General features: G+C 40.9%; 1 protein-coding gene across 2 annotated transcripts; it reads left to right on the forward strand.

Moving 5' to 3' along the window:
• Positions 1-110: 110 nt before the first annotated feature.
• LOC146973813 (mechanosensitive cation channel TMEM63B-like) lies at positions 111-20,764 on the forward strand. 2 transcript variants are annotated; one of them, XM_085800810.1, is made up of 24 exons: positions 111-706; positions 5,723-5,942; positions 6,112-6,191; positions 8,426-8,467; positions 9,636-9,726; positions 9,817-9,854; positions 9,984-10,126; positions 10,618-10,669; positions 10,786-10,894; positions 10,979-11,049; positions 11,639-11,719; positions 11,826-11,949; positions 12,560-12,693; positions 12,801-12,938; positions 13,143-13,296; positions 13,481-13,587; positions 13,718-13,804; positions 13,916-13,981; positions 15,150-15,312; positions 16,138-16,243; positions 16,427-16,594; positions 16,705-16,820; positions 16,924-16,992; positions 17,545-20,764. In XM_085800810.1, the coding sequence occupies exons 2-24, from the start codon at positions 5,748-5,750 to the stop codon at positions 17,722-17,724; spliced, it is 2,514 nt and encodes an 837-aa protein (XP_085656936.1). In that variant the 5' UTR covers positions 111-706; positions 5,723-5,747; the 3' UTR covers positions 17,725-20,764. The 2 variants fall into 2 exon arrangements, with proteins under 2 accessions (XP_085656936.1, XP_085656937.1); XM_085800811.1 differs by lacking the exon at positions 8,426-8,467 and having other exon boundaries at positions 374-706.
• Positions 20,765-21,038: the final 274 nt, after the last annotated feature.

Genomic DNA, 21,038 nt, shown 5'->3' on the forward strand with positions numbered 1-21,038 from the left:
AAGATATGACGTCAGCAACATGCGACAGGCTGTCTTTGCCGAGCTAGCTGATAAACATAAATCAGTCGCTTATCAGAAATACACACTCCACACTGGGGGAGGGAGGGCGGTTGTCTCTGGTTAGATTATTGTCGTTGACTTGCAACCATGTGTGCTCATACAATCAACAATATTTTAAAGAAAACTACAAAAGCGGCTACCGACTTCAGTTAGCTTGTTTGTACCCTACGTCATAGAAACGCGCTGGGGGTGATGTCATAGAAATAGGAGAACGTAGACCGTGGAGATTTTGCGTCACGGCGCTCTCACGGCGTAGAACGACTTGCTGTCTCTTCTATGCGGTTTTCTTCTATGTACGTCAAGCTGTAAACCTGAGTGACTGCGCCTGCTGGAAGACTGGTCGGGTTAGCGAGAGTTGTTCAACCGGCTGACAGACAACAACGAAGCAGCGGAGAGCTGCCTGCCATTACTAACAGTTTGACGGCTTAACCGACTAACGCTATTTGGTTAGCTTTTGGAGCTGTGGCTGGGGAAGGTCGGCAAAACCCCAGTTTGATGCGGGAATTAGCAGCCATTCGTTAGACAGCCTCCACCTGTTATTCGCTACATCGAGGGGCTAAGTTAGCTAACTTCAACGTTCCGGCTGACTGCTAGCTCACATTAGCTAATTGTGACAGTTTCTGCCCCTGCTGCGTATCAGATTAAGGTAAGTTTTTTTCTCTCCAATAGTTAACAGTGTTTTCTTTTTTGCTATTTCACGACATATGTGTTTGGTTGTTCTCTACAGTTGTGACCGCTAACTCCCGATAACAGTACACTATGTTTCTTATGACTTTAATAGTTGTTGTGAGAACAATAAACGAGTAAACATCCCGTTACCATTAGCGCTGGGCTAAAGTTACCCAGCCTCAGTAAGATCGGTAGCTGTTCGGGTTAATTCACGATGAAAGTTATTCCCAGTAAAAGAAAGCAGGGCTGTCAATTCTTGTATTGTTTTGAATTTGGAGTCTTTGCTTTATACGTATATTATACAGTTTTTCGCACCGAGCCACAAGCTCCAGGTTTAATTCGCCTCAGACCGGGGCTATGTTCAGTTTGTTGTTACTTCACTGTTCACGACGAGGTAACGTAGTTCCATAAAGGCGAGATGTGTGGATGTTTTTTTATTAACTCTCTGCGGTCAGGAGACTGCTTTTGCTTGGGCGTTATGATACTAGAAACGTTTAAAGACGATGTAGCGAAGATTTTGATCTCTTTGGTCTGTTTAGCTGTTTTGACACACCTGTAGATAAACAGCGGAACATCAGTAATTCCTAACATATCTCAGCTGCGTAGCTAACTAACTTTAGTGGTTGAGCAATGCTGTATTGAGAGAATCAGTATTAGGTCCACTAACATGGTAGGTATCCATCATGGGCCGGTCTCAGCTTGGCTGTGACAGTTAATGCCCTAAGCGTTTCTTTGTGCCTAGCTTATAAAGGGATAAACATGAGCTGGCTGCTAGGAGTCTTAATATCAGCCACACTGTGGTCTAGTGACATTGATGCATATTAATGGAAAGCCTTTAAAGCAGAAGTATCAGGCTAATGTAACCCTGCTCATTGTGATTTTATGCAAGATGAGAAAAATTTAAAAAAGCAGTCGGAGTATGTGGTCTTTTAGTTTTCAATCAGATCAGGCTCCCCTATTCAAATAAAAGGTGGTGGAATTTATGATCAATAATTATTAAATATATGCACAGGCATCTATGTCAGCTGGGAAAGATATTTTATTTTAACTGGCATTCCCCTCCTTGTTTTGTATTGTGTGAAGTAGTAACATTAGTTAGCATTAGTTAGGTGTCAGACTTGCATGCTGTGACATGATTATGAAACTGCACTCTGAAATCATCATCTGTGATAATGAAAACAGCGCTAGGCCGCTGTCAATTATTAACAGGCTAATGGCATTTTATTAGTTATTGCATTAGCACTGTTGGAGGGTTTATGGCAAGTTTGATGTTTTCATGAAGCATAATGAATATATATTCAAATATAAAGTAGGTGTATGCATTCACATGATCAGGGCTCATAATATAATTTTTTTGATTGTAGCCTACAAGTAGCCTACACTTGATATGCAAATAGAGTTTGAGTACATCTCAATAAATGGAGTAGCTAAGTGTGGAGAGCTGTAAGTAATTTCTGCATTGTCATTGGTGCTCACTCATAGGTGGGTACCAATTCCTTGTTTCTTGTTTATCATTGTCCCTTAAAGATGTGACAGTGAAGGCTTAATCAGGGTCAGACAAATGATTGAGGTTGGCTTGTTAAAGTTTTACATTTCATCTTCCACAGTTGATACACCTATGGTGCATGTTATGAAAAAATATATGAACAACTTACTTATGGTTTGATTGATCCAGTACTTTTAAAAAATATCTGTCACCAGGTTGCTTCTGTTGTTGCAGTGGTTGTAAGTGGATTTCCCTGAGATATGAATGGAAGTTGAACCTTTACAGATTGCTCATATCTTTCCTGCAAGGAGCAATAGTTGGTTGATTTTTTTCAACCACAAGGTTCTAAATAACATTACATTAAAGGTTTCCAGTCATCTGAATTACAGGCTTGTTTGTCTGAGTAGAACAAAACTAATTAAACTTACGTAGACACCTAGCATCTTTCCCTCCTTTGTAAAATTTGGTTTTATTTAATTGGGCATGGAAGGCGCCGGGACATTTCAAGTTGATGTTGCTTGTCCACTGCTAACCTCACTCATAGCCCATGGTTAGAGTTGCACAAAGCCTGTTTAAATATTTAACCTATGAAGATTAAATAAATAATGACTCACATACTGATGGGGAGCAGTGTACGTATAAATGCACAAGGTCAGTAATATGTGCAGTTTCTATTTGTAGTTGAGTGATGTATGACAGTGTATTTGCCGATTAAATTTCATTTGTGTGTGTAGGTATAAAAAATAATTATGTGATGAACAACACACAATCGAATAATGCACTAATGGTACAATACATTTGTTCTTTCATTTGTCCTGGTAGATATTTTGCTTTGTCTCCTAATAATTGCACAGATTTTGTTTGCTTAAGCTGTATAGCAAATGGCAGACTCACTCAGATTGGGTTTCATATGGATGGGCATGGGATTTTCTCCCTCACTGCTTGCATCCCTTTATGTTTATTTGTACTTTGAGAATGCGTGCCAGTCTGATGGTACCATGGCAACTAGCATCAGGTGGAAAGGTGGCACAGCATTTCTCTGCTGAGTCATGCTGTAATCGAACAGTGCCGGTAAAAATGATGTCAGACAATGATATCAAAACATGTTCCAGTATCATTAGCTTTAGCTTTAATTGTCACATTAAAGCCATAATCTTTCAGATTAAGTTATAGATTTGAAATGGATCACAGAGAGGAGTAGTAAAATACACAAAACCCACCATCAGGGTGTGATTATATATCACCGACAAATATTTTATTAATATTTCACATGTTGTGATGTCTTCATTCTCAGGTTGCTGCTACGGGCTACAATTTGTTTACAATACAGCAATGTTTTCTCCTTAAAAAGCAGCAAACATTCTGTCTGTACTTGCTTTCAGGAGTGGTGGTTCAGATGTATGCACTGCACATTTAGTAGCACTTTGAAAAGCTAATGTGGCTTCCTGTTTTGCTTGGATCATGCTTGTGCACAAGGACATTCTATGGTATGCGAGCCAGAATACAAACCATATTGTAGTGGAAGACTGCCAGTGAACATGCATGTAAACAAAGGGTGATTGAAGAGATATTTAAGAAATGAACAGAAATACAAATGTCCTGTGACAATTGAAATGCCTCAACACATTTGTGAGACCTTGATGCAATGCAGGAAACACTAAATGTAAATATATAGCTATTGTTTGTTTAAAGGAAAACCCCACAGGGTACTTTGAACAAAGACAACAGGTAAACCTCTCAAAGCAAGACACAATTATTAAAGCAATCCTGCATATATATAGATGTTTTTAAATGCTGACGTATTTCATTGTTAGGTGTGTTTATATTAATCATACGTAGCAATAAGACATTTATATTATGGCTATTTAATGTAACATCTATCACTTGGGTGTTTTAAAGTTGGTGTTGAAGTGTGTTTGGGCCATTTTTTAAGGTGTTGGTGTAGAATCTTAAACAGCTGGAGCTGTGGAGATGGGTCCAGGATCTGCAGCAGTGTTTCTGAAGACATAGGGGGGTATGTTGTGTCCTCCTTGGGTTGAGACCGGGCCATTTGAACCCTGTGGTCTCTATCGGCTTATTGTTCAGCTCTGGCTGCGTCCCTCTCCACTGATGTCACAGCATTCCAGGGAGCGGATAAATGAGTTAGTGTTAGGGCAGATGAGCAGCATCGTGAATGCTGCTGGTAATAGTGGGTCGAAGGGCACAAATATAGCAGTGTAACTGTGCAAACACACTCGCCAGCACTCTCTAGAACACCTACGCGCCTTCTCCAAGCCCTTTGTCCAGTCTGTGTGAAATATGACACTTTTTAAAACAAGATAGTATTTAGATCAGGATAGGAAGGATGTTGCGCTTTTATTGATATATCATTAAGTAACCTTACCACAGATAACGATTGGAGTGAGTGTTTTATCTAAGCTTTACTTTTGCCCTGCCCCCCACATTATTTGGGGGAGTGAGAGGTCATCTTAGTCTGTTTCCTGACTGAGGCCTGTATAGATGAATGTGACCCTTGGTGGACTCGCCAAGATGTCACACTCCATTTGTGCTGTGTGCCTGGGCAGGAGAAGGAACTGTTTGGACTTACCCAGGATGTCAAGATACATTTTTCATGACTCATTCTGCCTCATGCACTATTCATGTCTGGTCAATGTTTCCAGCATTGACCTTTTAGGTAGCTTGTGATAGCCACTGATTGTTGTTTCTCACTGAAATGCAGAGAGTAGGAGGGTAACGTTACAAAATGTAATAGGCTACATCTATCATCTCTGACTTGTTAGTGTTAGGCACACCTTACCTCTAAACCTGCATCAAGAGTTAAATTACCTTATATAATGAGAGTGTATCTGAGTTTTCAGTCACTCTGTAGCTTTTAGCTCATTGCTTTGGTCCGTCAAATCCAATATGGACTGTTCTTATTAAACCCCAATACATGGCGGTACCCTGCAGTGTCCAGCAAAGCAAGCACAGACCTTACTGGGCATACACTCTGTATGCCATTAGGAAGAAACAAGGGGTGTGACGACAGTTAAACATCTTACAAGCACTTATTCATTGTATTATTAGCAAATGAATGTGAATACAGGACTGGTAATGTTTCATTTTGCTAGCAGCAACCTGTGTCCAGCATGGATGCCGGAAATGCTCTGGTTGGTCGTTACACTTTGATTCTACAAAAGCAAATTTTCTTCAGTTCAGCTCAAAGTTTACTTTGTGTCATTGGCACATACAGGCCACTGAGGCCAAGCAGAAGGAACAGAAAGTGTACGGTGATAACCCACATTTCATTCGTCATACATGTGGTCAAAAGCCACAGCAGCACATATGACAAATGACTCGACAGAAGTATCAGCCACAAGTTTTCAGTTATTTCCACCTTCTCTGCGTTTGTCTCTAGCTACTGGTGCGTGATACCATTCAGACTGTCATGGATAAATATAGTGGAACTAATATGGCTCAAATGGAATAGTGTTGTGTGTGTTATAACACTTGGCTCTTTCTTCACAGGTTTTCAACATGCTGCAGTAGAGTGATGTACAGAGCGTTGATATTAATAATGGCGATTTGGGGAGTGGAAGGATGCACCAATTCAGAGAGCTGCCCAACGGAGCCGCCCAATTCTACCAGGGACTTCTGCTACTCAGCCCGAATCCGCAGCACAGTACTCCAGGGCTTGCCCTTCGGAGGGGTACCTACAGTCCTTGCCCTTGATTTTATGTGCTTCTTGGTGAGTGCTTGTCTGGCAAATGGAGTGCCCAGTTATTAGAGATGATGAGTATATTTTTGTACCATTCATCAAAACGATCCATCAAGCCGTTATGTAACTGTTGTTCAGTAGGTTTCTGTAATGTAAATAAAGGAACTAGAGGTGTTAACAGACTGTTTTGTACTTCTAGGCGCTGCTGTTTGTGTTCTCCTTCCTGAGAAAAGTAGCATGGGACTACGGGCGCCTTGCTTTGGTGACTGATGCTGACAGGTAATTAGAACATACAAGTCCAGTACCAAGGCCTTTTGCCATGTAACATCAACTATGGCTGAAGTTTGATGTTAGCATCCTGCTTTGATTGTACAAGTAACAAATGTTGAATTCATGCTAATAGTTAAGGTTTCATTTGGTAGAGATTCGAAACTGTTTGGCTCACAGGCCTAATTTACTTCCTAAAATAGTATCCTTGTATTTGTGTCAAACCATTGTTTATACTCTGTATTAACTTAAACTATACTTTGAATGATGAATCAGTGCAAAGAATGATTTATCTTGGCAGAGAAAGGCACTGTTCAACTAACTAGCTACCACGTGATGACAGGTTAGTTACACACACAGGAGTTGTACAACACTTTCTACAGAGGCAGTGTAGCAGGCAACAAGTCCAGAGACTGCCTAATTCACAGCCATTGTTACACTACATCTATACCAATATGTTTTCTTTTTAAAACGGCATATTAAAACAAACACGATTTCTGTTTAGATTAGTGTTTTATCCCCATACCAGCAATTATTCCCATTCATACTAACATGCCTGAAATAGGTATCACATGACCATTCATCAGCACTGGACATGCACAAGCCAGTGTAAACAAGAAGCAGATAGTTTACTGTGCAGCTAGCTACACAACTACTACAAACAAAGAGCAGCAAAGACAGCTGTAGCATTATTAAATGCAGAATTTGACTGTCTAACAGCTGCTGGCAAAGACAAAATGGTCAGTAATGTTTCACAAATTCATATTGGATGTTGCACTAATGTATGGTAGTTTTAGCTGGTAAGACCCAAACAAGAGGTTCATGTGGGTGTCTGTCATTGTCTCATTGTTTTGTCTTCATTAACAGGCCAATGCAACAACTGAGTTTTCAAACACTGCAGTGGCGTGGCCACCAAGAGTAAATGTTGCAAAACTCAAAACGTTTAAAAATGTATTAGTGTGACTGAAGCTTTAAAGCTCTATGTGATCTGAATATGGTCAGAAAGTGTTTGTGGCAGTGTGGTCAATGTGACAAAAGCTTAACACCAATAAAGGGGGTCTAGCGTTCAGCTGGTGGTTTTCAGGAGGCACCAGCTATTGTGGATGTCAACCAAGTTTTATCAGTATCTGGAACTTGATGACAGTTCTGGATGTTGGTTAAAAGTCCTGTGTTCTTGCTCTGAGGGGGGATTTACGTAGTTTGCAACAGAAGCAAACATCACAAGGATGGAACTCAAGACAGGAAGTCTGCATCAGCCATTTTCCTTGTTATAGCAATCAAACACACATTTTCATGCTTTGTCACTTGTTAAGTTGTTCACTTTGAAATAGAGCTGGTGGAATAACCCTGAAAGGGAAGAAGAAATGAAGAATGATTAGTCATTATCAATTTAAAAATCCCTTCAGGCCCATTTCCCAGACCACTTTAAAACCACTGTCTGCGTCTCAACCCCATGCAGTGTAGTTACCCTATGATTATATGGCAGATATTTCTGGATAATTTGGGATTGATGTCTGCACTGATTGAATTTAGAGAAAAGTTTGGAAACAGCCCATCAACAAGGGCTCATTTCTATTCTATTCTCCTTTTAAACTGCTTCGCCATGTGATGAAACAAAAAGACTTATCCAAGTTGAGTGAGAGAGAGTGAGGGAGAGAGGGATGAGACATCACTACAGACCAATTTGACTGTGAACCCTGAAAAATACATGACACAGTGCTCCATCACCTACATCCCCCTGCTGTGTTTGTGCGATGTTGCAGCTACACTATTTTTGCAGCTGCATGTGAGTAGAGGATTGGGGTTGCAGCATGGTGGGAGGATGGGGAGGGGGTGGCAGCATGGGACACTTTTGTAACACACAGGAAATGTAGTTTGTTGTCTCATGATCCTGTGCTGACTTGAGACCATTGTCTGTCTTTTCAAATTCTTCTAAACTATAAGTGAATGTTCCCTCGCCAGGAAACGTGGCTAATCATCTGACATGTGTGCACAGTACATTTGATGTGTCCACCACTGTTCTGCTTCATAAGCAGTAACTGAAAGGGTGATTATCAAATCATAGGTCATCAGTGCAGTTACGTGGCTGGATAATGTATACCAGAATGAACCGAAACCTTCATTGGTATGCCTGTGGTGTAATATGCTTCCCCAGATTTTCTTTGACCTAGCTGCAGTAGTGGCCGATGGGGCCATTTCCTCCTAACTGAGCTGAATGGCTTTGTTTTGCTTCTCTTTTCTACCAGACGAAGGGATCAGCAATACAGTCGCCTGGATGATCGGGAATAGTATGTTATTTCTCCATATAGACTCACTGCCTTCTCCTTTTTCTCCTTTCCTCTCTCTGTAGCTAACCTAACCCATAACTCTTTTCCTCTCCACCCAGGCCGCTGTGGGTCTCTTGAATCTGTTTTTCACTTTTGATGGTTTAGTTTTTCTCTTCCTTCTCCAGGCGTTTCCCAGTGCCAGACTCCTAATTATTCTCCCTCTCACTGCCACTCTTATACTTCTGCTGTTGGGTGTCCCTGTCCTCTCTCACCATCCTAATCAGATCTGTGTGTGCTAATCCGTGTGTTGACCTCCTTATGAAGCAGAGACTTCTTCTTCTTCTGTCTGAGCGGACTGTATGAGCCGCGCAGACAGGATGCGTACAGGGAGAGGTAATGCTTCCCTGATCTATGGTTGTTTGTAGACAGGCCCTAACATGGTGCACCTCCAGTATATCCTGTCTAGTAGAGCTGAGATGAGCCATTCCTACATGTACTTCTCAGAGGAATGTGGGAGAGGAGGTCTGGTGGTGGCTCACCACCACAGGCTCTCTCCTCATTCCATTAAAGATCTCTTAGAGCCCTGGCCGACGTCATGCGTTCATGTAGTACTTAACTGTGAACCTGTCTTGGAGCTCCAGCAGAGTCTGGCGCCTCTTCATATTTTCCAGTTAATTGAACAGACATGACCCTCCTCAGGTCAAATATGAGGTCAAATGTATGTGTAGTGATAAAGTCTTGATGATATTACGTCAAATAGCACCCATGGCTCTGCTGGACATTCTCCATAAAACTTCCTCTTGATGATCACTGGGTCTGTGTTGTGGTTATTGGTGAATACTAGACCTCTGCCTTCTACCTACATCGCTACCTTTCCCCTGAAAGCGATGGTGTAAAGTAGACTCCTTACACTTAAAGCTGCATGAAATGTGGCTGCAGAGAGTATTCCTGCGGTCGTCTGGTTAACCAGCACAAATCCTGTGTGGATCCCACGCAGGATAATCATGGGTGACTCTCTCCAGTCCATTTCAGGGCGTGTGTTGGTGTGTGTTTTGTCTTGTCAACTCTCCACACTGATAGTAATCCCACTGTCATGAAGCACAAATAACTAACATCCCCTTGTGGTTCGTGCCGATGTTTGGTCGTTGTGTAACATCATGCAAATACAATCTGTTGTGTTTTCTGGCAGTGTGGCCTCTGCTATGACATCAGAAACACCTGAGCGCTACGAAAGGCTCACCTCAGTCTCCAGCTCTGTGGACATTGATCAGAGAGACACAGTGAGTGTGTTATCATTCTTACAGGATGAACTATGTTCTTTTCATGTACAAGTACAACCCCTTGAGTTTCTCCACTGTCTTCTTTCTTAGGGTTTCTGCTCCTGGCTAACTGCCATCTTCCGCATCAAGTGAGTCAAGCTACTTACAGCATGTTGGAAAAGGACAAATTGGTGTTACACAGATTAAAATGGATATTACATTTTTTCTACTTCAAATCCCTTAAAGTAGTTGGCTTGGTTGCTGTGTTCTCTCTGTAGGGATGAGGAGATAAGGGAGAAGTGTGGTGAGGACGCAGTGCATTACTTGTCCTTCCAGCGACACATCATTGGCCTGCTGGTAGTGGTGGGCGTCCTCTCTGTGGGCATCATCTTGCCTGTTAATTTCTCTGGAAACCTGCTTGGTAAGTTGATGAATTTGTAACAGCAGGTCCTTGTATGTTTGTTCTAGCTGTTTCATGTTGTTTTCATCATTCTTTCTTTTCATTGTCGTCTTTTCTTATCCGTCTTGATGTTTTACTGTTCTATAAATAAAACTACACTGCACACAAGTATACAAATCTTTGTCAACTACTCAATTTACTCTTTTCCTGTGTGACTAAATGTTTGATCATAGAGTCAGAGAGTTCATCTCCTGTGTACTTTAATTGCTTGCACCAGACACCATCATTTATCAGGCATTTATTATGGCTGTCTCCTCTCTTTGTTTATCTTGTGTCACGAGTTGCACTGCCTAATATGAAAGCATACTTTTCACTTTGTATAATTAATGGTAAATTAGTCTAACAAATACCCATTTGTTTCTCTAACAAAATAAACCATGTTCCACATTCCCTGCTGAATTATGTACGGTGCAGTACAATATAATACTTTTTTTCTTTTCTTTTTGAAACAGAAAACAATGCATATAGTTTTGGGAGAACCACTATAGCAAATTTGGACACTGAGTGAGTAGTTCTTTTAACTTCACTTTATTTAGCATAAACTCTTCTCTGAAGCTTTGTGTTTTTAATTCACTTTCCAGCCCCCTAATCAAACCTTTTTTTACCCTTCATTTCCCCAGCAATACACTACTGTGGCTACACACCACCTTTGCATTTTTCTACCTGTTACTGACGGTGTATAGCATGAGACGGCACACTTCCAAGATGCACTACAAGGAGGATGACCTGGTGGGTGGCATGCTTTCAGAACATTCTCCTTTTGGACACGAGTCTGAATGTTGTTGCTAATTCCCCTTCTTTACTTCCACACAGGTGAAACGCACTTTATTTGTGAATGGAATATCCAAATACGCAGAGGAGAGTGAGATAAAGCAACACTTTGAGTAAGCACTTGTCAGTGTTCTCTTAGTTCCAATTTAATGTCTCACAATGAATGCTTAAATCTGTCTTTCTCTGTCTTTTTATAAAAAGGTTTCATCACACTGTCATCATGGGTTTTTAGCTGTGCAGTAACTAAATTAAGGTGTATGAGAGCCGTGCCTTTTCTTGTTAAAAGCAGCTGTTTTGTCCTCGTTCTTATGGCTGGGATCAGACAATGATGGGCCTATATGTGTAATCGTCCATAATAAGAGCCAGATGAGCAAGGGTATGCAAGTCATGTGTCAAGAGACCATGGAGGGGGTGTTTGGCTCAACTCCTACTCGGCCAAATAGTATTAACCAAAATTTTATCTTTGCTCCTGCGCTGAGAAAAACCCTTCACAGCTGAGCAAATTCCCCTTCACTCGCTTTTACCTTTTGTGGGCTTGCCAATGTTAATAAAATGTGGCACAGAGATGTGATCTACCGTAAATACACACATACACACTGCTCCTTTTGTCAAGAATGTGAAACTATTACACAACGTGTACATTGGTACTTCTGTGACTGGATCCAATCTGTCACCTTCACCCTCCGTTTCCTTCTCTCTTAGGAATGCGTATGAAAACTGTGCTGTCCTGGAAGCTCGGATCTGTTATGACGTGGCCAGGCTGATGTATCTCAACTCTGAAAGGTAACAATGCTTTAACCTTAAGGGTGTGAGTGTGTGTTTACAGTTTTTATAGCCTGTTTCACTGAAATAGTCCTGCAGTCTGACACAGCTCCTGTTTTGTATGCAGGAAGAAGGCCGAGCGCAACAAGAAATTCTTCCTTGACCTGCAGGGCAAGGAGCATATTACCACCATGATCAATCCAAAGCCCTGTGGACACCTTTGCTGTTGTGTCATCAAAGGCTGTGAGCGGGTCAGACTAACATCTCTCTAACTTTATTTCAGAATTGCACACTATTAAAACTTGTTTACAAGCTCTTTAAACTAACAGCATTTTTAAGGGGAAGATAAGAAGACGAAGACTTCTATATGAGTTGTCATTTGTAAGGAAGCAGGGCAAAGCAGGAATAATATAACCCCTGTAAGGCTTATCCTAAGTATTTTGAAAAATAGCCATCACATATTATAATACTATCACTCTACTACAGCCAATGCAAATACTGCTAAGGATATGACTGCTCACACCTTATTTTCATTCCAGTCTCTAACATATACTGATAACACCTCAGTTTGACACACACTAACTAAGTAACTAATTGCACAAAGTTGATAAGTCATCCCAGAGGTTGTCTAGTATTTCAGACAATACTGGTAGTATCTGGTATAGTCTTTTTTTATAATGGTAAATAAAAAAGCAAGTTATACTGTAGTTTGATATTTAGAGCATAATAATTAAATTTAATCATACCCTTTGTATTAACTGATATTCCCTATTACTGTAATGCAAGGTAATAGCAACAGGAATTAGATTAAGGTAAAATCAAACATCACAGGTTCTGACTTTATGTGAATGTTTCTCACAGGAGGAGGCAGTGGGCTACTACACCAAGCTGGAGGGACAACTGAAAGATGACTATAGGAAAGAGAGGGAGAAGGTCAACAGGAAACCTTTAGGAATGGCCTTTGTCACCTTTCAGAATGAGTCCATCACTGCCATGTAAGTACATTTACACATGGTAATAAAATTGTTTTTGTACCTGACTGTACCTGGGAGATACCTCTTGAGGCACCTCATCTATCGTTTGCTTCTCTGTCTATTCTCAGAATTTTGAAGGACTTCAACGCTTGCAAGTGTCAGGGATGTCAGTGTCGTCGGGAGCCCAAGAGCTCTCAGTTCAGTGCCAAACTGCACACACACAACTGGACTGTCGGCTACGCCCCCGATCCACAAAATGTCTACTGGTGAGAACACATTCATACTCTTAACCACGATCTTAGTATCACGCTGAGCTATAATTGAACTTCATTCCACTGTGGAGAGTCTTTCTTACACCAAATGAAAAACCAGTATTTGAGGTGCAGTATCAGTTTACTGGCCAGCTGTATCCATAACCGTGGGTCATCACCCAGTGTCGGTCTAACCGCTGCATAACCTTTATCCCACAGGGAGCATCTGTCAGTGGGAGGATTCTCCTGGTGGCTCCGCTGCTTGATCATCAACATTGTCCTCTTCATCCTCCTGTTCTTCCTCACCACCCCGGCCATCATCATCTCCACCATGGACAAGTTCAATGTGACCAAACCAGTGGAGTACCTGAATGTGAGTGTTCAGGCGCTCTCTGCCGTCACAATGCTGAAGTAGAATGATTGCAAAAGACACTGAAGGAGAATAACAAAATAAACGAGCAGTGTTGAAGTCAGAGGTGGCATTAGTCAGCATATGCAGGAATTCACCTCCTGTGTTTCTTGACACAACATGTCTGTGTCTCTGATCTGTTCTCCAGAATCCAATCATCACCCAGTTCTTCCCCACCCTGCTCCTGTGGTCCTTCTCTGCCTTACTTCCTACTATTGTCTACTACTCTGCCTTCTTCGAAGCCCACTGGACCCGGTATGAGTCTTACTTTCCACAGACAGTAGCTTTAGTTTATTCAGAGTCCTGCTGTCTTTATTGCCATTTGAGGTGTAGTTTGTGTTTTCATGTCTGTTTTAATGTATGTAAATTTAATCTGGCCTTGTAGCTCAGGAGAGAACAGGACCACAATGCACAAATGCTACACATTCTTGATCTTCATGGTCCTGTTGCTGCCCTCCCTAGGACTCAGCAGGTATGGCACATTTTCATTTATTGCCTGAAATACAACTACATTTTTGCATCAAACCATTTTTGTCAGCCATAATATCTAAGTTCATTGCTTTCTTTTTTTGTATCTTTGCAGTTTGGATGTTTTCTTCCGCTGGCTATTTGACAGAAGATTCTTGGCAGATGCTAAAGTGAGATTTGAGTAAGTAGCAGAGTTTTATGGATGTTTGGGAACAACTGTGTAACGTTTTGGACCATTATATAATTCAGTCATTTAGAAATGCTCTAGCTAAGACTTGTATAGTTTAACTGATGTGGAATTAAATTGGCCTCTGCAGTAATGTGTTTTCAAACTTTCAGTTTGAAGCAATAATTTGAACCTTATATTGCCACGGATTTCCTGAATCGATTGAGTTTTAATTCACGAGATCCCATTTCAGTTTGACTGGGTTCCCAATTCAATTAGAAGTGATTCAATCTGAGACGTCTCACTTACAGTTTCATTTGCTGTGATGTAATGCTGTAAATTGTAAATCTAAGATGGTGTATTATTAAAAACGTTAATATTTACATTATGAATGGACCCAAAGCAGTTACAAATGCACTTTTCTATTTACCATGACCAACAGTTTAGACCTGCATCTCAAGAAATGACTGATGTACTGGTAATTGTAGTACAGTAGCTAAACTGTGTATGAACAGGTACTGGCACTCACAGCTTCTTCTTACGCATCATCTTGCATATAGTTTTGCTTTAATTAGGCTCGACGTGATTTTTAATTCACTTAATATGTTTTTGAATTTCAAATACAGCCACACATCTGCCTTATCACTTGCTGATGTAGTGGTGTTTGTTTGCGTACCAGTGCACACCTATAGGGCATGGTTACATTGTGGTTTGTTTTGAATGTTATGAAACTGAAGCAGCACAAACTCCCAAGAATTTGTCATGTTTCTGTGTAAAACATGGTGACAGATATAGAAACTGTCAGAAGAGTGAAGAATGATGAAAGGATGGAAAAAAAACCTTTCCTTTTACCAATTCAATCACTGACACAACCGGCAGCTATTGGAGACTTTTTTTAAGGTGGAATCTTTTTGTGTGCTTGATTGATGTATGGAAAGAATCAGTACACCTTGAACTTTGACCATTTTGTTTGTTTCCATTAAATCTCTTGCATGAAACGCACTGTAGTGACCAGATGGATTTCATCTTTATTTTATTTTACTTTATTTTAATTTCATAAAAATTGGAAGAGCATCGTTCTGATGACACTTTCATTTTATGAATTGATTCAAGTGAAGATCAGTTTTAATTGTGAAATTGAACCCTCCCTCAGTGATAATGACCTTTTTTCTTTGCTCTTTAGGTGTGTGTTCCTTCCTGACAATGGAGCCTTCTTCGTCAACTATGTCATTGCGTCTGCATTCATTGGAAATGCCATGGACCTGCTGAGGATACCCGGTCTCCTCATGTACATGATCCGCCTCTGCCTGGCTCGCTCTGCAGCAGAGCGGAGGAACGTGAAGAGGGTTAGTCCCTACTCTGGTCACCGAATGTAAACCATTCATGGGTCCATGAGAAATATTTCATTTCATTTCAAACCTTTATTTATTCAGGGAAGCCAGTTGAGAGCAAGCTCTCTTTTACAATGACGCCCTGATCACAAATATAGAACAACACACACAACAGCGACACCAACGAAGCATCAAGCATAAAAGTAAAAATAAAACACAATTATAAACAGTCCACAGTGTAATCATCAGGTGTCAGATTTAAAGATACATTAAGCAGACACAAGGAAAAACAACTTATGGTTGAGGGTCTCAGCTTCAGGAAAAGCAAGTGCATTCAATATGAAAGACAAGGTCTAAAAGACTCCTGAAGGACTCCACAGAAATAAACTGTTTAAGTTTTAGCGAGTCCTGCAGTTTATTCCACTTGTCTGGGGCAAAGAAACTGAAAGCTTTCTTTCCTCCCTCTGTATTTACCCGTGGAATATCTAATCTAATGTATGATGCTGAGCGAGTGGATCTAAGTTGACTCAAGTGCAAATATATTAGTTTAAGACTTACTATCTGGATATACGTGCTCTTTAGCGTCTACTGTGAAACTGAATGGGGAAGTAATGATTCCATTGTGTGCATGAACAGGACTTTTAAGCAGCTGAAAATCAGAAAGCCGAGATTTTGATCTCCTACTGTACATGCTTAATATAATTACTGAGAATCTGTGCTATGATTTTTAAATTGGAAATAATTTTAATGTCAGGTTTATCAGTTTGTGATGTAGAGATTGAAATTAGGATGTGTGAATTTTTACTTTTCTTTTAATATCTTGTCATTGTGTCTCCATAGCACCAAGCCTATGAGTTCCAGTTTGGGGCAGCTTACGCTTGGATGATGTGTGTTTTCACTGTGGTCATGACCTACAGCATCACCTGCCCAATCATCGTCCCTTTTGGTGAGTGCTGCCATCGAGTATCTGTGCTGGCTTACTGCTGTTTTACGTCATGAAGTGCACTGATTAAATGATTGCAGGAGAAACATGGAGGGCAGGCAGCATAGAGTGGTTCTGTTGTTGATTCAGAAGCTTATCAGCAGGCCTAATTGGATTATCTCCGCTGATTGTCTTGTCTGTGTGCAGGACTGATGTACATGCTGCTGAAACACCTTGCAGACAGGTACAACATGTACTACGCATATCTGCCATCCAAACTGGACAAGAAGATCCACTCTGGAGCTGTCAACCAAGTGGTGGCTGCTCCTATTCTCTGTCTCTTTTGGCTTCTGTTCTTCTCCACCGTTCGCTCTGGTAAGAGGAGGGCTCCACCTGCTGGCCGCAGATGTCCTAACATGCCTAGATATCGGCCACTGCAAAGTATAAGCACCTGTTAAACAAGTATCCCTCTTTGTGTCTTTCAGGGTTTTCAGCTGCAACGTCCATGTTCACATTCATAGTTTTGATCATCACAATCATCATCTGCCTTTCCCACGTCTGTTTCGGACATTTTAAATATCTCAGTGCTCACAACTACAAGGTAACTAAATACACCCCTCTTTTTGTTTTCTTAACTTTATTCCAACATATCAGACCAGCTTCATATTCAGCTACTCATTGTGATTGTGCCTTTTCTGTCCCAGATCGACACCCAGGAGCTTGATGGAGGGGAGAATGGACGTCCAGTGCCGTGTGCCGCCAGCAGGGCAGGAGTAAGTATTCAGTCATGTTTATTTGTCATCAGCATCAAACAGCGAATGAGGGGGAATGGGACAAGATTTATGTTTAAGACTGTAGGTGCTGGCCATAGCGTGAAAACAGGAAATCATAGGTTACACACTTTAAGTTATGCCAGGTGTTTTGACTTGAACCATGTCAAGGCACGAAGAACAAGGTCAGTCAGATTTTCCATATGCAAACAGAGACACAAAACAAACTCTATTCAGAACAAAGATTCAATGGGGCGAAATGGTAAAGATGAGTCAGAATGTTATATTTTAAAGAAACATTAATTTTGTTTTTGTATGTATACCAATATGTTGATTAATGGACCTTTTTTTATTTTTGTATTGAAAATTATTTTCTTTAAACTTGAAGGGCAAAACAGCGCTGCATCTGATAAGTTGTTGGTTTTATTAACTGATAACCGAAAAAGTACAGGCTGTGTTAGAGCCAATAATCGTTTGTTGTAAGGAAAACTTTCAGTAACATGAACTAGTTTTTAGACTTTAACTTTCTACCTCATTTCTCTTTCTCCTCCACAGCAAATGTACATTGCTCAGGTACTTCAAGACCCAAATTCAGATGGGGCGGGTTCAGGCAGTGGCGAGGAAGATGGCCAGGGGTCCTCGCAGGACGAGGAAATAATCAATGTTGAAAATGGCCTAAATGAGGACTTCCAGTCTGGTGAAGACAGCCTCATTGATAATGAAGTGCACCAGTGATACTGCCTGGAACTGAAATAAATCCCCTAAATTAACTTGAGGAGTGCACTGAACATTTGAATTAAACTAGGAACTGAACAGCAGTTCTCCAAAGCATCTCAACCTCCATCGAGGGACTTAACACTAACCTAAGCACACTGTCTACTAAGGATTTAATGGATTGTTTCTCAAGGAGTCTGTGGTTCCTTCACTGGGTCTCATCAAACCACATCTTCAGTGCACCACCTGCAGAAGGGATGTACTCTAACAACATGAGGGCAACAACATCTCTCTGCTCCAATGTAGCCGAGGCACATCCCAAAACACTGCACATGGACCCGGGAAAAGAAGGACAGAAATGCACAAATGAACTTTTCTTTTTTTTTTTTTGCCTTGTCTTGTAAGGGGAGTGATATTCTGTCTGTATTTCCTTAACATTATTGCACTTCAAAGAGAGGACCTGTCTGATAAGCTCGAGTTTCACTAAGGTACTGTAGTACAGCATGCCTTCAATTGCAAAGGGTGCAGGGTTTTTCCCCCATAATCCTTTGCCAGTATCTCTAATTGTCTGCACTAGATGCTTCCCCTAAATAAGCAGCTTATGAGAGAGGAGAGCAAGAGTTTTCCACACCAGCAGGTAGCCTGATCTGTGCAAATACGGTGGTCTCAAAACAGTTCTTCCAATTCCATAGAAGCCTTTCAAAAAACAAAGAAGAAAAAAAAAAGTCATTGCTACTAACACTCCTGGACGCTTCGACACTGTACCACTACAAACCTGTAGATTTGTGAAATAACCTTTTTTTTTTGACATGGTATTTATTTGTAGGCATGGAATTTTAAATGTTAATAAGCTTGACACGTCCCTACACTGTGGAAGAGGATAATTCATATCTCGGTACACTACATTGGTGATGACCATTTTTGACGTCGAGTCCCTGAGCCTTTGTTGGTACTGCTGTTGGACTGCTGCTACTGATGCTGCCCCCCTGTAGGGGCGGGTCCTTGCATGGCTGACACAGGAGGTCTGGAGGCCCAGAGCCTGCAGGTCTTTCTATGTGGCTCAGAGGATGGAGAGAAAGGCCTTTTTTTGGGGGGGGTGGGGAGTTTCTGAGTCAGTTTTAGATTATTCTAATTGTGACTAGTTCTCTTTATCTGTTGTTCTCATTGTTGTCTCTTTTTCACATATGTTTACATTTGTATGTAGAGATTCTCAGATTAGCAAACAGTGTAGGTGGCTCTTGCTAGTCTCATGAAAGAGGTGATCCACATCTTACCACTCAGCCCTCTGTCAGGTCCTCTTCAGTGTTTTGTGTAGATACTTCACTGTGTAGTTAGCATATTGTAAGTTCCAGGTATCACCGAGCATTGTTACATTTTCCCATTGTTGCCGCTACTTAGTGCTGAGTTTTAGATTGGAGAATTTGAACAGCGCAGTTTCAGCGATAACATATCAAATCCTGAGCTCAGCCACACAAGAGTTTATCAGTTACATCAGTGCACGAGGTCCAGTTCTAGTAATTGTCATTCTCATTTTCAAACCTTAGATTTATGCTTTTGAATACTGTCTCCAACCCCAACTACCAACCAGCCATTGATGGCAAAATTGAAAATCTATCCATGACGTTGTTTATATGAAGTACTTGTATATCCCCCCACAATTATACATTCCACTTGCAGATCCACTGACGAGCTCTGTGAGGCCTGTGGCAAAGACATAGCGCCACACTGCAACATTTTCCTGATCTGCATCAGCCATATGAAGCAGCTTCTTCTAAGGTTCACCACCACCACCCACGCACACAAACATTTGCTTTAACAAAACAACCACCAAGTGACAAGTACTCATGTGAAACGCAGTGCTCATGCAGTTATAACTCAGGATTTAAGAAGCCTCTTTTTTCTGTACACTGTGAGCTGCCCCATAAGACATAAAGACGATTGTTGTGAAAAAGCAAGGCAAAGTGCTGCAGACAAAGTACCACTACACTGCAGTCTGTCAATATGGACCAATTATTATTACTATTGGACCATAAGATTAAAAAACATGTATTATCCAGCTGCTCAGAGAGCCATTGTGGGAAATGTGCACTAATCTTACTTTCACTTATATGACTGACAGAGAAGGGTACGACCCCTGTGGGTGTGACAGCAACAATGGTGAACCCAAACTGTTTCCATAATTTCTCCATGGGTATATCAACACTACATATGGAATTATTATTATGGTAATGATGAGAATTGTCTGACACCATTGAGTCCGGTGCTCTTCTAGTCATGATAGGGTGATTTTATTTTTTATACCTCTTCATTTTTATACCTCTGAGATGTCTTGAAATCTCTGAATGTGTCCTGTCAAAATAACATATACTGTCCAGCTCCGAGAGAGAGAGAGGCTTAAAAAATCTCATCTTGTCTAACAACTTCAGTTAAAGAAAAACAAAAAAACACTGAATGTAGTTTAATTGCTCAACTTTTTTGCTAAGTTGAATGAAGGTGAAGTAATTAAAGTGTGATGGCTGTATTTACACAGCTTTGAAAGGACAGTTCAGCTAGCTAACCAGAAATAGTTTTACACTACAATAGAACCAACTGATGTCCAGTCCCACGTTGCGGCTTCTCATTTGATCTACATATGTCAGTCTGACGATTGCAGTGTAGTCTCTCCAAGTCTACCATCCTCATGATGAATGAATTTTATATTATCTTAATAACATCTGCATAGATAGCTGGACTCACTGGAAAATATATGCATTGTCTATTTTTTGTTTTTTTTTTGGTCACCACCTGTCAAAGACTCTAACAGAAGCTATCAGCTGTGTTAAAAACGGGCAGTGAAATGTTTCTGTGTCTCAAAACTGTGCACAGTTAGAATGTGTTTTGTGAGCTTTGCCTTTTTTTTTTTAGTTTTTACATTTTTCTAGATAGGACGAGTAACAATAGCAGGTTTCAGCATTTGACTGTCTCATTTTTTTTCATTCTTTACAAAGGGCCGTCTGTACAACAGATATACTGCATATCTGCTTCCCCCAGCTCTTTGAACAATAAATCTGTATTTAATCAAGTTTGTCCACTATAGAGTTTGTTTAAGAGCAACAGCGTATTGTCTGACTCTGGAGGAATAAAGAACAACTTTGCCTCTTCCCCGTGTATAAAAGTGAAATTGATACAGAGGAAACGCTTTTACAGTTGAGTTCAGTGCACTCGGAGGTTTTCCAGCTGCAGCCTTACTTGGTGCTGAGGAACGGAGGTGGATGATTGGAGGACCGAGGCTGGAGGCGGGGGACGGCTGCAGTTCTGAGTCCACACTGGGTGCTGCCTGGGAGGGAGCAGGGAGG

The sequence above is a fragment of the Trachurus japonicus genome, chromosome 15 (assembly GCF_045865225.1).
Source record: "Trachurus japonicus isolate A0001 chromosome 15, Traja_1.0".
Classification (NCBI taxonomy): domain Eukaryota; kingdom Metazoa; phylum Chordata; class Actinopteri; order Carangiformes; family Carangidae; genus Trachurus; species Trachurus japonicus.

Coding starts and splice junctions, on each gene's coding strand:
- LOC146973813 (XM_085800810.1), top strand. CDS start 5,748: ATGTACAGAGCGTTGATATTAATAATGGCGATTTGGGGAGTGGAAGGA. Junction 11,950..12,559: donor TCATCAAAGGCTGTGAGCGG/GTCAGACTAACA, acceptor TGTTTCTCACAG/GAGGAGGCAGTGGGCTACTA. Junction 16,821..16,923: donor TCAGTGCTCACAACTACAAG/GTAACTAAATAC, acceptor TTTCTGTCCCAG/ATCGACACCCAGGAGCTTGA.